Source organism: Ceratotherium simum, chromosome 22 (genome assembly GCF_057802395.1).
Source record: "Ceratotherium simum simum isolate JZ-2026a chromosome 22, ASM5780239v1, whole genome shotgun sequence".
Classification (NCBI taxonomy): Eukaryota; Metazoa; Chordata; class Mammalia; order Perissodactyla; family Rhinocerotidae; genus Ceratotherium; species Ceratotherium simum.
In genome coordinates, this window is record NC_141921.1 from 46,828,866 (window position 1) to 46,844,132 (window position 15,267).

At 53.2% G+C, this 15,267-nt stretch overlaps 1 protein-coding gene across 17 annotated transcripts in view; it reads left to right on the top strand.

The window, feature by feature from the left end:
- NPHP4 (nephrocystin 4) overlaps positions 1–15,267 on the top strand; it is a 133,481-nt gene that overhangs the window by 103,719 nt on the left and 14,495 nt on the right. For 16 of the 17 annotated variants that reach the window (XR_015555876.1, XR_015555875.1, XM_087446931.1 and 13 more), the window contains 3 exons: positions 1,260–1,440; positions 7,173–7,298; positions 9,881–10,092. Coding sequence is in view for 15 of the 17 variants with exons in the window: in XM_087446931.1 (XP_087303057.1) it covers positions 1,260–1,440; positions 7,173–7,298; positions 9,881–10,092 (519 nt within the window). In the remaining 2 variants the exon portion in view is untranslated. The remainder of the gene's footprint in view (positions 1–1,259; positions 1,441–7,172; positions 7,299–9,880; positions 10,093–15,267) is intronic. The other variant, XM_087446918.1, reaches the window with a different exon arrangement.

Sequence of the window (15,267 nt, forward strand, 5' to 3'; positions counted from 1 at the left end):
CTGTGGGGTGTGCAGCCCCCGGAGGCTTGGCAAGGCCGCTCTTCCTGGAAGACGACCAGGGCACCTGATGCCTTCCCATTCTCTTGCCTTTATGGGGGTTTTAGCTTTTAAAGAAATCTTTGCAGTCTCACAGGTGAGAAGCAATATCTTGTTTCTACTGGCATCTCTTTGCTTCCCAGCACAGCCGGGCATCACTTCTTACATCGATTGGCCCTTCTCCAGAGGGGTCTTCCCATAGTCCAGCCACTGAGGCTCCTGAGCCAGGGCCGCGTATGTGGCTGTGGGCATTGTGGACAAGCACTGCTCTGCTAGCAGAGTCTGAAGCTACTGGAAGCCTCTGAGCCCAGAGGGAGGGAGCAGGTCGAGGCGTCTCCACTTCGAGATTGGGCGCTTTTGCTGCGGTAGGAGAAGGGCAAGAATTCCCAGAGCTGGGACCTTACTCTGGCCTCAGGCTTCCGTGTATGTGGCAAGTGCTAGTTGAGAGGTCAGGCGGCCTTCCCAAGGCCTCACTGGGAGAGGGGCCCAGCTGGGCCCGGAGCCAGCCTGTGGTTTCGTCTCCCCCCAGGGAGCCTCACTGGCCCTTGGGTTCAGGCAGAGGACTGAGGGGTTGAACTTGATCAGCAGTTGAACCCGGAGCCAGCCCGTGGTTTCATCTCCCCCCCAGGGGGGCCTCACTGGCCCTTGGGTTCAGGCAGAGGACTGAGAGGTTGAACTTGATCCAGCCGTGGTCAGGAAGGTCCTGATACCGCCCCACATCTGCTCTCACCCGGCTCTGATCAGCCTGGGCCTGGCATGGAGATCCTTGCGATTTGGCTCCAGCTATTCCTCGGCGCCTCCTCTGACCCCTGGCCCGTCTTTCAGCCATACTGAAGCCCAGTGCTCTCAGCCGGGAGTGGGGGCTCTGTACTCTGCACCCTGGGCCTGGTTTGCCCCCAGCCTTCCCTGCATGTAGGTGCATCTTCATTCTGAAAGGTCCAGTTCAGACCTCCCTTGGTGCTACCACTGTCCCGGAGATGGGGTTTGCTCAGTGTCACTGCCTTGCTCTGTTGCTCTGTTCCTGTCATTCTCCACACAGAGGGGGCTCCACGAGGGTGTCTGCCAGGCCCATTTGTGCCTCCCTGGTGTTCACTCAGTGGGTGAATCGAGTTGCACTTTATTAAAGAATCTGTGGAAAAGACCTGATATCAAGGACTCAGGTTTTCAGAAGAAGGTGGACTCTGCCCCAGCTGCTCTCCGACTGGTACCTTTCTCCTCCGCAGCATCTCCTCCGCCAAGGGCGGCCAGCCGTGCAGGTCTCCCATGAGCTCGAGGTCGTGGCGACTGAGTATGAACAGGACGCGGTGGTGGTGAGTGGCGATGTGACCGGCTTCGGCAGCGTCAAGCCCATTGGCGTCCACACGGTGGTGAAGGGCCGGCTGTACCTGACCTTGGCCAATGTGGGTAAGAGTCCCCTCAGCTTTGCCTGGCTTCGTGCCATTTCCCGGGTGGCTGCTTGTCGTCCCAGTTGGAGCGTGAGCTGCCTCATGGCAGCAGCCACACTGGGCGTCATACACTCAGTGGGAATTCAGGAAACTCTTGTTAGCTTGACCATTGAGTCTCTCACTGACCACTGAGCCTGCCCTTGACCACCGAGAGTGTCCTTGACTACTACGTCTGTTCCTGACCAATGAGCCTGTCCTGGCACCGGTAGTTTGGTTCCTGATTTCTCATCAGGATTTGGATCATTCGCGTCTCGGTCTTGCCTGCATTTTGTTTCTCGGTGCCGCCCACGGGCGTCTCTGTGACGAGCCTCCAATAGACAATTGGTTCCAGGGGAGATCATCTGGAGTGTCAGCCCATGGAACGGCCTCATCTCGGAGAAGAGAAGAGAGAAGTGTCCCGACCTACCGCACAGCTTGGGAATAGGGGCCAGAGAAACGCACTTCTTCCGGGCCCAGTGCGTTGACCTTGCATCAGTGGTGTCCGAGAGTTGCTCATCTGAAAGACCGAGCAAGGCCCTGAGTCTCCTCCTTCCGTGTGCCGGCTGGGCGGGCATTTTGGGCTGGTGTGGCTGGAATGGTCCTTCCTGGACTTCTGGAGGCTCAATCGAGGCCCCTAATGGGAGAGGGCATAGTAGGCTGTGCCTGCCTCAGGGCAGAGGGCCAATGACAGGCCCACTCAGTCTCCCTTGAGGGGACTGTGGAAGGATTGGAGGTTTTCTGGGCAAAATCAAAAGCAGGTCAAAACCAAGCTGCCTGAAGTTTCTGGAGCCGTGTCTGTCTGGATGGGACTCAAATCTCTCTGTTGTTTTCTTGGGGAATTTTCTGTTCCTCAAAACCCAGCCTGATTTTAAAGCCTCGAGCCCCGTGGGCCACATGCGCCTGTGCCAACAGCATGGAGCAGGCAGAGCTGGGGCAGCAGCAGGACTGAGCGCACAGCTCATTAAGTTGGGTTTGAGGTTTCTGCCTGCTTATTACAAATGTAGGATCCAAGGCAGCCTGGAAAATACACAGTATAGAAACAGCAAAACTCAATTAGGTTCTGGAGAAATAAATGAGCCACATGTGAGAAGCAGACATTATCCAGAAGCTCATATGACCGAGGGAGTTGCAAGAAACATCCTGCTTCTGAGACTGTGTTGGTTATTTTTATATTTAATTCACCAGCCCACAAATGTTCAGTGACTCCAGGTTTTAAAATCTTATCTTCGGAAGAAAGATTAGCTCCATTATATGTTATCTTAAATTGTCATTTTCATACTTTGCCTGCAAGAGAGAGATACGCTCATGGGAAGGGAGTCTGAGATCCCAGCTTGAGAGGCCTGGCACAGACGTGGGAGGGGAGAGATTAACAGAGGACAAATGCCCCACGCAGTGCGCTTGTGTCAGTGCAGCTGCGTTTTGGTTTCCTCTGTAAATTTTGCATTTTTTGAGGGAAAAAAGTGTTGTGGCTTTTATTTCTTTGTAAAACTGGTTGTTATGCACTGAGCAGCAGGCGCAGGCCAGCAGATTGGCTGATGGCTGTGTGAGCCTTCAGGGTGACAGAAGCAGGGTCAATGCCAGCATCACGATGCCCGGCTTGGTCTCGCCTGGACAGCCCTCCGTGCCTCCTGCATTCACAGTGGTGTGTTCAAGTGTGAGGCCACGGAACGAGGCACCTGCTGCCGACGCCCAGGTCTCCCGTGAATCTTTGTTTGGGAGAGGGTGGTCCTCGTGCTTGGTGGCTTCTCAGTTTGGACAAGCTCTTTGACGCTCTCCACAGCCTCTTTTGCAGCTGTCTCTCAGTTATCTTTCATCATATAGAGATCACAAGAGCTGTCTCCATCTCTTTTACACCAGCGTCCCGGCTGTGCGGTATGACCGCGTTCAGCTGGGAGCTCCGTGGTCACTTGTATCTGCAGCCCTCCCAAGGGGCCGCCCGGGGGAGGCAGGGGTGACCCTGACTCCTGGCTCCACAGTCAGGTACCTGTGTTCTCAGGGTTGAGGAGAACAGGGGGGTGTGGACTTGGACAGAAGACGTTGGTTTGGGGTCAGATGGTGGTGACCATCAGTGCAGAGAGTGGGATAGCTGTATGGCTGTCAGGAGCCCTGTGCATTTGCAGGGACTTGCCGCTCCCATTGCAGCTGTGGCCTTCTGTCCCACTGAAGGGGAGGAGAACCTGCAGCAGTCTCAGGTCACACACTGTGCCCTGAGGAAATGCAGCGTCTTCGCCTCTGCACAGTCCTTGAGTGATTGTGCAAGTGTAAGTTCAGCTTATCTCGTTCGTTGTCCCATCCTCTAAACAAACCAACGCTCTGAGTACAAATACAGTAGGAGAAGGTGGTAATGAAGCCCAGGGATGGCCCTGGTCTGTTGGGAGGTGACCACGTGGTCCTGCAGGTCCCACAGGCTCCTGAGAGCCTGCACTCTGAGGATGCTGGCTGCCCGCCCGTGTCCAGACCCGATGCTGACCCTGCAACAGTTTCTTTGGTGTCTGTGTATCTCTCAGAGTGGAGCGACCACTAGGCTTAAATAGGTCAGCACTCATTTCAGTTAGATGTGGGTGGACCGAAGGCCTCCTCACCTGCAGTTCAGGGAACCACGAGCCACTGGATTAAGGTGGTAGAGAAAGCTGTGGAAGATTCCTGCCTTCTCTCAGGTGTGGCATGATCCTTTCTGCCCCACAGGGAGCGGAGGTAGCAGTGCCTAGTGCCGGGTAACTGGTGGCACAGGTCCTCAGGACAGGACAGAGAGCTTGCCAAGACCCGTCAGTCATCACACTGCCGCCCCTGCTGTGGGAAGAAATGGCGGAGAGATTTGGGAGCCAGGACCATCTCAGCTTGGGGTGGGGGCGCTTCGTCCCTCTCTCACAGGGAAGGCAGGGAGGTGGGAGGAGAGCTGGGTCAGCGGAGGTCAGTGCCGCGAGCTCTGGCTCTGGCACTGGCTGGCTGGGCCCTGGGGCAGGCTGCTTCCCCCTCCCTGCCCAGCCAGGCTCTCTGTCCCTGCCCCATCTGCATGTCTGCTTGTCTGTCTCCCGGGGCTCTGGGGGCTCCTTGAGGACACTGGCCGGTCCTTCCTTGTGATGTTCACCCTAGCGGTGCCCCCACGACTCAGCACGGTGGTGGGAAGATTCAGGAGTGGATCAGTAAGCAGGAGAGCCTGAGAGCCCAGCCTGCCTTGGGGTTCTGTTCTTCTTGGACTCCAGGGATGGCAGGTCCTGAGCTTCTCCATGAGCAGGGCTGTTGACAGCAGCTGTTTTCCTGAGGGACGAGGATGGCGATCCTATGACAGTGAGCTGCTGTCAGGAGTCAAAAATAGGTCCCTTGGAGACACGGAGAATGCGTGTTTGGAAAAGACTTGTCAGCCTCGGTTTGCCGGGGAAGGTGGAAGATCCCTCAAAGAGGGTGGGAGCAGCTGTGGGTGGATGACGAGCGGAGCACGGCGGAGGGTTTCTGGTGGTTCTCAACGGAGCAAAGACCAAGGACAGTTGTGACTGCGGGTGCCGTTCTCAAGAAGCAGGGCCAGAGGGGAATGGGAGTGGTAGCGTAGGTGTCCGCGAGGAGACCTGAGCCTGAAGGTGGGAGCGTCGTGGCTGGCGCTGGAGCGAGGCGGCGAGGGGAAGCAGGGCCTCCTGCGGTGGAGTGCAGGCCTTCTGCACATGGGAGCCGCCCAGGCTGCTGTCCACTGCACATCACAAAACCGACATTGAGGTGACATGCAAGGAGCAGCAGGAGAAGAGGGTGTGACGCTGGACGTGGGCTGGCACTGAGCTGCCCAGGAAGAGGCCCGGGGCTGGGGGTTTTGTTGCTGGCCTCAGCAGCAAGAGGAGGTGAGGAGCTTACTGGCCAGGGTGGAGGAGGCAGCCCTGCTGTCTGGCGTCCAGCAGTAACGGTGTGAGTGCTGGCAGGCAGAACCTGGCTTCCAGAGCCCGTTTCTCAGCTGAGGCTTGACCCCAGGCTTCACACGCCCGAGCTGAAGAAGCTGCCCCAGGGAGGGCTCCGATGAGCGGCCCGCCCCTGCCATGGTGCAATGACTTGCCTGAGGGAGGACGGGGAAGGCAGCTGACACGGAGCGTTTGCCAGGGCTGCTTTCTGAGCCATGAACGGGATGGCAGGCAGATGACCCAGAGAGGATCCCAGCGCAGGAAGGCTGGCAGGAAGGCCACCGTGAGCTTATTCCCCAAGAACACTCCAGACGACCGGGAAGTTGAAAATGGTGGGAATGGGAGTTCTCGGCGGGGAGGCCTCCCCACTGCTGTATCTCCAGCCTTTAGACCACGTCAGGCAACTCACTCCTTGATTCGTCCAGAGGTGATTTCAGTTGTCTTGTCATTTCTGGATCCAGGCTTTCCTACCCCCAGATCAGGGCCTTTGTCCTCGCCAGTCTTTTGGGGGATGGTCTGCTGTTGCACTGACATCTTTGGGGTCTCTAGCTGCAGTTCCCAGGGCTCTAGAGGTTGTGGCCCCCGTTTGGAGCAGCACAGAGACCACCTGGCCTCCCCTGGAAGGTCGGGCATTCCCTTTCCAACCTCAGCTCAGAGCCAGTCACGACAGAGACGTTTCTGTCAGGCAGGAGACAAAACTCCACCTTTGTCCCCGAGAAGAGAAGACAAGGCTCAGACCTGCAGGCAGGGGGCGTGCTGACGCGCCCAGCACGGAGCTGGCCCTTGAAAACAGCAGCCTCCTGCAGGCGCGAAGCTTGTCGTGAGGCTAAGAGCAACAGGTAGACCTGAAGAGAGGCTGAGGAGGGCTGAGCTGAGCAGGGCAGTCACCCTGTCCTCCTGGGGGCAGAGCAGAGGTGGGGAGGGTGGGGTCGCAGAGAGGTAGGAAACAGGTACCCAGAGGGGGTTCCGCTTCTCACAGCTCCCAGAAAGATTGCCAGGGCGACTCATGCCTGCGGGTGTTCAACACCATCTTGCTGGAATCAGGGCAGTCAGCAGCACCAGCATTTTGTGTTTGGAACTTGGGTGGTTCACCTCGGGATGCAGCTTCATTAGCTGTACACCGCCTCACCCCAAGGTGGAAGTCACGTCCATGCAGGGAGGTGGCAGGATTCTGTCCTCCGGGGAGAAGCCCTTCTACGGGGAAACACTTCTCATCCCCTGGGACTCTCCGAGGTTGGCAAGTTCAGCCAGAGGGAAGTGTGACGCTGTGCTCTGCTTCTGGGCATGTGTCCCTCCCTCCAAAGCAGCATTGCTCTCTCCAAAGACTTCTTTATGAAGACAACTCCAGAAGATTCTAGTTCGTGGAGGCTCTTTTACCTTAGAGTGTATTTGGAGTCAGACGTTTGCAGAAGTGCACAAAGGCCTCCCTTGAACAGCGTGATATTCAAAAGGCTGACGTTAGAGTTTGTGAATCATCCCACATCGCAGGGCTGCTCGGGGCCGATCCAGAGATCAAGAAGTAAGAGTCCGCGAGCGCACGCTGAGCGTCCCGAGCTTTCATTTTTAATTCATCGTGGGAAAGCAGAGACTGCTGCTCAGATGGAAGAGAATAGGAACCTAGAGAGGGAAGCGTTTGGAAGAAAACACGCTCCTCCTGTCCTCTCGCAATTGCAAAACAAATTCAGAACCAGGAGTGGACTTTGGGGATGTTAGCAGGTCAGGGGGTGCGGATGGGCCGTTTGAAAGCTGGAACTCCCTATGAGGGATGTTGACATATTTCATCAGGCTCTATGTTGGTATTAATATTTTTTGCCTGGTGTTTTTAACTTAGGTCACTTGTGTGAACAGAGAGTGAGAAATTCCAGCTCGCTGCCACCTTCCAGGTCCCGGGTCATCTCCAATGATGGAGCCAGCTGTTTCGAGGGAGGCAGCCTCCTTACGCGTGGGGGCCCGAGACGTGAGTGGAGAGAGTGTTGGACCCGCGGGCAGGTGGGTGGTGCATGGGTGCGAATGGCGTGGGGGTGGGGTGGAACAAGGGGCAGAAGGCTGCGTGTACGTGCGTGAGTGTGCATGAGTGACTGTGGGTGCACATGTACACGTGTGAGGCTGCGTGTGTGTACATGTGTGAGTGTGCATGAGTGAGTGTGTGCGTACATGTACACGTGTGAACCTGTGTGGTGGTGTCCCTGCCCCTGTGGATCTGGGGGCAGATTGGTGGCTATTAGTGTCCAGCTCAGTGCTCTGCCTCGGTGGACCTGCAGGCCGTGTTGATTGTCCGCATTCATCAAACGCAGCTCTCTCTCGACTGGGCTCTGTGAAGCCGCCTGTGTTAACTTTGTAGAGAAATTATGATCCCGAGAGTAGTATTTGTTTTTGGTTAGCTGCTCGTCTGCAAGGGAAGAGGAAATGAAGACAAGGTCAGGATGAACATAGACTGACGTATAAACACTAATTTGAAACTCCCCACGTTGGGAAGAGGAAGAATAAGCCAGTTACGAAGCTTGGGGAGTAAAGACCTGTGCTTGGTGGAAATATTTTTCACAGCAGGGAAGTTGTGAAGTTTTTTGTCCCCTTAAAATGACCCACAGACCTGAATATAAGATACTTGTTGGAATGAAGAGTGGGAGGTGCCCTTTAAGTAGCATCCCCCAAATGCTGCAGATCATCCGCGTGAATCCCAGACTGTCTTGAGCTTCCCGGGCCGATGGTCTTCTGACGTTGTTGGCCTTGAACCCTTGCTCCAGGAGGGCCTCCCAGAGCTGTGTCTGGGGAGGACTGGGGGGCCTCTGGTTCCATGTTGGGAGGCCTCCAGGATCCCGTGAGTCCCCTGAAGCAGCAGCCAACACTTTGTAGGTCCTCGTACATTCTCCCGGGGAGAGGGGCCACTGTAGGTTCAGATGCTCAGAGGGGTCAGTGATCCATGACCCGGGCAGGCAGAGAGTCTGTTCTAGGCCAGCTTCCTCATTTTAATGTTGAAGAATCTGAGGCAAAGAGAGGTCAGGCGACTTGGCTGGTTATGTGGTTAAGGGTGGTGAACTTGGACTAGAATCTGGATTTCCTGCTTTGGGGCCACTGCTTCTCCATCCCCAGCTGGTCTGTCTGGCCACTAAGAGAATGGATGGAGAGCTGGCTCCGTGGAGTGAGGAGTTCCCACACTCCAGGAACAGAGGCTGAGAATATTTGGAAAACCCCCGGCTCCAGGCCCAGCAGACCAGGGGCTCTGCCAGGCGGCGCAGGGAGTTGTAACCTGTGAGGGTTTGTAGAGAGAATTGAGAGGCCCTGGAGTCATCGCTTCTCCAGTCTCTATTTTGATCAAAACCAGAGGCCAGGGGTGCTCCCTCAGAAAGCCCACGTCTGTACCACTGGGCAAGGTTCTGGAAATAGGAAGTTGTCCCAGGGACACGATGAATGCTCTTGGGGCCATAAGACATCTAAGCCAACGCATGGCATCTGAAAACAATTAAATGGCTTTAAAATAGCTTGGTGGTGAGGAACCTGGAAATATCACTTGTTTACTGGTGATGGAGGAATGGTGGGCGAGTAGGGGAGAAAATTGCTTTCCCTCCCTCTGCACGGAGACTTTAGTAGGAGGCTGGAGACGCGTGATGACAGGGAGAGGGCCCAGGGTGGTGTTTATTTCCCGTGGGTTCTGATGGTCCTGGGAGTCAGGAAGGGCCCCGGTGCTAAGTTGGGGTGCCCCCTCTCCTGCTGCCTGTGCCGGGTTGAGTGACTGTCTTGGAATCTCACGTGTCAGCTTGCAATGTGGCATGTGCCATATGTGGCTTTGTCACCAGTACAGCCACTGACGGAAAAAAGAAAATGCAGCCCTTCTACCTGCCCATGTCTGGCTTGTTTCGGCTTCTGTTTGCTACTCGGCTTTTGTGTGTGTCCAGGGTTTGAGTAGAGCCACCCATAGGAGTCGGTGCCCTGGGGGCCAGGCCGTCCAGAAACAGCAGGGCACAGAGTGGAGGGCATGAGCTTGGCAGCCAGGTGTGGTCTGACCAGCCGGGGGGCGTCGTGCCAGGGGGCTCAACTCCTCAGAGCCCCGGATTCCTGATCTGAGCTCAGGGCTCATGTCATTCCACCCTGGGGGGGTTTGAGGACCCGACGGCACAGTGTGCCTGAGAGCTCAGAGTGGTGCTGGGCGTTGGGAGGTGCTTGCTGGAGGGGCTGCCTGTGTGCAGGGGCCGGAGGTCCTGGGTGAGGGTGTCAGCGGACCCTTGAGAATTCTGAGAGCGTGAGCTTCTAGAACACTGACCTTTTTCTCCCCTAGAAAATTGCCTAGTGGCGTATTAGTAAATTTGTATCCAGGGACCAAGATCAGAATTCCTTTGATTTGAGAGGCTCATAAAAGGAGGGATGCAGTGGAGACCAGGTTATATAATGACCATCTTCATCACCATCTTAGAATATGTAGAAAAGAATGGCATGCTCTGAGCTCCCTCGCTGGATAAAGTGGTTCTGGGAGGTCGTCGCCGTGTCTGCTAACGAACGTAAACTCTACCCTTTAACCTCTGGCTCCCTCTTTGAACCTTCCAGCAGTGAAAAACGTGGTCCAAGCGCAGAAGCTGGCTGATGTGGACGGCGAGCTGGCCGCCCTGCTGTTCACCCACACGCAGCAGGGGCACGAGGGGCCCCGGGGCGCCAGCCACGAGGGGGATGCTGTCCGCAGGCGCAAGCTGGAGCGGATGAGGTCCGTGCGCCTACAGGAGTCCAGAGCAGAGCTCAGCGGCCGCGGGACCAGTGTGGCGGTGAGGGCCCTGTCCGGGGCGCGCTTTCCTGGGGGTGTCTCTGTGGGACCAGGAGTCGCTGGGAACAAAGCCACCGTGTGCTCTGTCTCTCCTCTGCTTTCCTCCTGCGCGGTTCTCTCTCTTTCTCCCAAATCCTACCTGCAGAACGTAAGAGAACTGGACTTCTCAGCCACCAAGGGGAGTTTTCAAGTCCTAGTTATCTGGGGATCTTTTGATAAAAGCCGACTCTTGGGCTCCACCCATGGAGAGTCTGTCTCTAGTCAGTTTGGGGGGTCCTTGGAGCCTCGGTTTTTTTTTTTTTTTTTTTTTATTTAAGTCTACTATTTCTTTATTGACTTTTTGTCTGGATGATCTATCCATTGTTGTAAGTGGGGTGTTAAGATCCCCTACTATTATTGTGTTGTTGATTTCTCCTTTTAAGTTTGTTAATAGTTGCTTTATATACATTGGTGCTCCTATGTTGGGTGCATATATATTTATAAGTGATATGTCTTCTTGATGGAGTGTCCCTTTTTTCATTATATATTTCCCTTCTTTGTCTCTCCTAACCTGTTTTATCTTGAAGTCTACTTTGTCTGATATGAGTATGGCAACACCTGCTTTCTTTTGTTTGCCATTAGCTTGGAGTATTGTCTTCCATCCTTTCACTCTGAGCCTGTGCTTGTCTTTAGTGCTAAGATGTGTTTCCTGAAGGCAGCATATTGTTGGATCTTGCTTTTTAATCCATCCTGCCACTCTGTATCTTTTGATTGGAGAGTTCAATCCATTTACATTTAGGGTAATTATTGATATATGATGGCTTAATGTTGCTGTTTTGTCACTTATTTTCTGGTTCTTTTGCATTTCCTTTGTTTCTTGTCCCATTTGTTTTGGACTGCCAATTCAGTTTGGTTGTTCTGTCTTATGACTCTTCTAGTTTTCTCTTTGTTTATCATATGTGGTTTTGTTTTGATTATTTGTTTAGTGGTTACCTTGAGGTTTGGGCAAAAAATCTTGTGTATGAGATAGTCCATTATCTGATGGCCTCCTATTTCCTTATACTAAGTCAATTCAATCACTTTCCTCTTCCCCTTCTAAGTTGTTCTTGTTATGCCTTATTCTATCTTGTGTTGTGGCTGTGTGTTTACAGTGATGAGGTTAAATTTATTTTTGGTGAGTTTCTTCCTTTGATCTTTGAATTTAGTATTTAAGTGGTTGTTAACCTATTCTGGTAAAGATCTACTATTTTTCTGAGTTTGTCTACCTACTTTTCTCCTTGCTCCAAGCTTTGTGTTCCCTTTCTCTTCTTTTTTCAGGCCTGAGGGCCTTGTTGAGTATTTCTTGTAGTGGGGGTCTCGTGGCCATGAACTCCCTTAGCTTTTGTTTACCTGGGAGAGTTACTATTTCTCCATCATATTTGAAGGATATTTTTGCTGGATAGAGTATTCTTGGCTGAAAGTTTTTGTCTTTCAGTATTTTGAATATATCATTCCAGTCTCTTCTAGCCTGTAAAGTTTCTGTTGAGAAATCCGCTGAGAGCCTGATGGGAGTTCCTTTGTACGTTATTTTTTGTTTTTGTCTAGCTGCCCTTAATATTGTTTCTTTGTCGTTGACCCTGGCTAGCCTTACCACTAGGTGTCGTGGTGAAGGCCTTTGTCTGTTAATATATATAGGTGTCCTGTTGGCTTCGCTTACTGGTATTTCCTGCTCCTTCCCCAGATTTGGGAAATTCTCAGCTATTCCTTGAATAGGCTCTCTGTTCCTCTTTCCCTCTCCTCTCCCTCAGGAATACCTATAATTCTTATGTTACATTTTCTAATAGAGTCAGATATTTCTCAGAGCCTTTCTTCATTTCGTTTTAGTCTTAGTTCTCTCTCCTCTTCCATCTGGAGTATATCTGTATTCCTATCCTCTAAGGTGCTAATTCTTTCCTCCATATTGTCAGCTCTGTTCTTTAAAGATTCTAGATTCTCCTTTATCTCCTCCATTGTGTTCTTCATCTCCATCAGCACTGATTGGTTTTTCTTTATGATTTCAATCTCTTTTGTGAAGAAACTCCTAATCTCATTGAATTGTTTGTCTGTGTTGTCTCGTATTTCGTTGAGTGTTTTTATGATAGCTATTTTGAAATCTCTTTCATTTAGTTTATGGATTTCTGTGTCTTCGGGGTTGATTTCCCGGTGCTTGTCATTTTGTTTCTGCTCTGGTGATTTCATATATTTTTGTATTGTGGTTCCTGTGTTGGTTTTGTTTTTCCTCATCCTGGAAATCTCTGGTTGCAATTTCCACCTGCCGCCACTGTCTGGTGGTAAAGGGCTGTGTAGTCTAAGCCCCCTGCGCTCTGCCCCGGTTTTTCTGCTGCGATCCGCAGTTTTGTTTTTTGTTTTTTGTTTTTTGCCCATTGCGATCCACGGGTCCGGTCGTTTGATCAGGTCTGCCGCGGATCACTTGGTCTGGTCTGTCCCAGATCTCTTGGTCTGGTCTGCCGCGGATCGCTAGGTCTGGTCTGGTCGGTTGAGCTGCAGGGTCCGGTTTGCGGGGAGCGGGGAGCTCTCTTTTGCCCTCTGGGTCCCTGATGGGGGAGGCTTCTCGTTTGCCCCTCTTTATCCGCTCTCTGGGGTGCTCAGATGTTGATGGTAGCCCTGTGGCTCTTCTGAGTCCTCTCTCCCCACTTCCTCCGGGGGGCCAGCACGTTCCGCTCTCAGATGTGTGGCAGTGTGGATCTTTCCGCTCTAGCTTTTCACTGTCTGGGATTCCGTTGTTGGTCTGTGACTGTTCCTTTTGTTGTATCTTGTCGGGGGAAGAGTTCACGGGAAAGCTCACTCCGCCATGATGCTGATGTCACTCCCTTTTTTTTTTTTTTAAAGTTCTCTTTTATTTATTTATTTATTTTTTGGTGAGGAAGATCAGCCCTGAGCTAACATCCATGCTAATCCTCCTCTTTTTGCTGAGGAAGACCGGCTCTGAGCTAACATCTATTGCCAATCCTCCTCCTTTTTTTCCCTAAAGCCCCAGTGGATAGTTGTACGTCATAGTTGTACATCCTTCTAGTTGCTGTGTGTGGGACGCGGCCTCAGCATGGTTGGACAAGCGGTGCGTTGGTGTGCACGCAGGATCCGAACCCGGGCCGCCAGTAGGGGAGCGCGCGCACTTAACCGCTAAGCCACGGGGCCGGCCCAGAGCCTCGGTTTTTACGATAGCTCTGCAGGGGATCTGATCGCTCCCCAGGTTTGAGGAGCAGAGCTGTGAATGACTTCTACATCATGGGGTGTCAGAGTAATCATTCTGACCAGAAAAATTCCTATTTTGACTAAAAATCTAAATAAGACCCTATAATATTTTGCAACTGAGAAATGGGAGGAGAGAATGGTTGTACCTTATGAGTTTACAGAATAAAGAAGGAAGGGGCCTTGAGAAAGATCGTCTGAGATTACCCTTATGTTAAGGCAGGTGGCTGTCTGGATAGATGACGTCCCTTCTCCAGGGGCAAAGCCTGTGCTAACGGCCAAGTAAACGTAGTCAGCAGTCCCCGCTCCCCGACCCTCCACACCCGGTGTGGCACACCGTGGGGAAGGGCTCCTGCCCTCAGGGGGTGGAGTGTAGGGAGGGAGAAAGAAAGAAGTTAGCAAACAAAAGACTGTTCAGACCAACGGGGCCAGGATCAGAGCCAGTGAGAGGACACAAGCGAGGAGGTGGTTCAGGGCCCAGACTGAGCCAGCAGGACGAGCTGGACACTGGGCAGAGTGGGGCAGTCTGTGGCTGTGACAACGGACTGAAGAGGGGCCAACAGGTGGGGCTGGGGTATGATGGGCCTTCTCCCTGGGGCTTGGTGCACCCACGGCCGCTTCCTCCTCCCTCTCAGCAGTGTGCAGCCTCTGAGGGTGGGGCCCCTGCACGCTCTCAGCTCAAGCAGCCGCACCTGAGGACACCCCTCGTCCCTGCCTCAGAGTGGTGGCCTGGCACACGGCTCGTCCTCAAGAAGGACAGCTGCCAGCGTTGTTGTTAGTCTCGTTATTGTGGTTAGTTTGCTAGTTTTTTCCTATTTGATGTGCTCGGATAGAGGAATCGGCAGCTCAGAACCCTCATTTTGAACACAGCAGTGCATTTGGAAGAATTGGATTTCTAAATACACAAAAACTTTCCACTAAATTCTAATGATTTCTTGGGTTCGTAGCCCTGGAGAATTTTGTGGTGAAAGTAACTTATTTATCAAATATGAGGTAGTTTCTATCCCTTCTAGAGCTTTCACAATCTTTTGAAGAGGGGATGAGAATTCTGTGAAGTCAGACAGTCCTTTGGAAGAGCGTTGAAAGCAGAACAGCTCTTAGAGCTGAGGGCTGATCCCTGGCCTGGTCCTTCGTGCACGTGAACAGTTGGTGGATCGTGGTGAAGTCTCAGGCCTGGGGCTGTGCCTTGGGAAGCAGAGAATAACTCGGTGTCCAGCTTTCTTTTTCCAACAGCGATAGACTCGAGGAGGCTGGGCGTCTTGGACATCCTGGGGAAGGTGGTGTGGTCAGGGGCCAGGAGCACAGAGTGTGGGGCCAGATGCCTGCATTCGAATCCCCCCTGTGCCTTGGGACAGTCACAGGCTTCCTCAAGAGGGTCACTTGGCTTAATCTGTGTCCAGTGCCCAGGACAGTGGCTTGTCCTAGTGACTGCTGTCGGTCAGCATTGGCCACTATGCATGGGTGAGGCCTCAGGCGACAGGAAGGCCTTGGTCTGAGCACCTTCTCTGTGGGCCTGGACCTGGGAAGAAGGGCTGTCAGGTTATCTCCCTATGCAGGAGGAGGAGCAAGGGTGGCGGTGTTTGGGGCTGCAAGTGACGGAAAGCCTGCACACGCTGGTCTGTGCAGCAGCCAGGTTCCCAGGGCTCTCAGCCTGGATTCCGGCCCACCCAGTCTGCATTTGAGCAGATGTCCCAACGCTCCAAACCTGGCACTGATTGGGTGACCATTCAGTCTGGCCACAGTAACAGGACAGTCTCAGGTACTGCATCTGTAGCTCAGGCAGTATCACCAGGGATCAGCCCCCCACCCCTCCTCTCTGCCCTCTGCATACTCCCTACAGTGACATCCCAGCAGCTCCAGGATCACCCCTCCCGGTAGCAGATTGGTGGCACTAGTCCCTTGTTTCATGTTGTCATCCCATGCCAGGTGCCACAGAAGAAAGAGCTTTACTTTCCAGAAATTCCAGCAA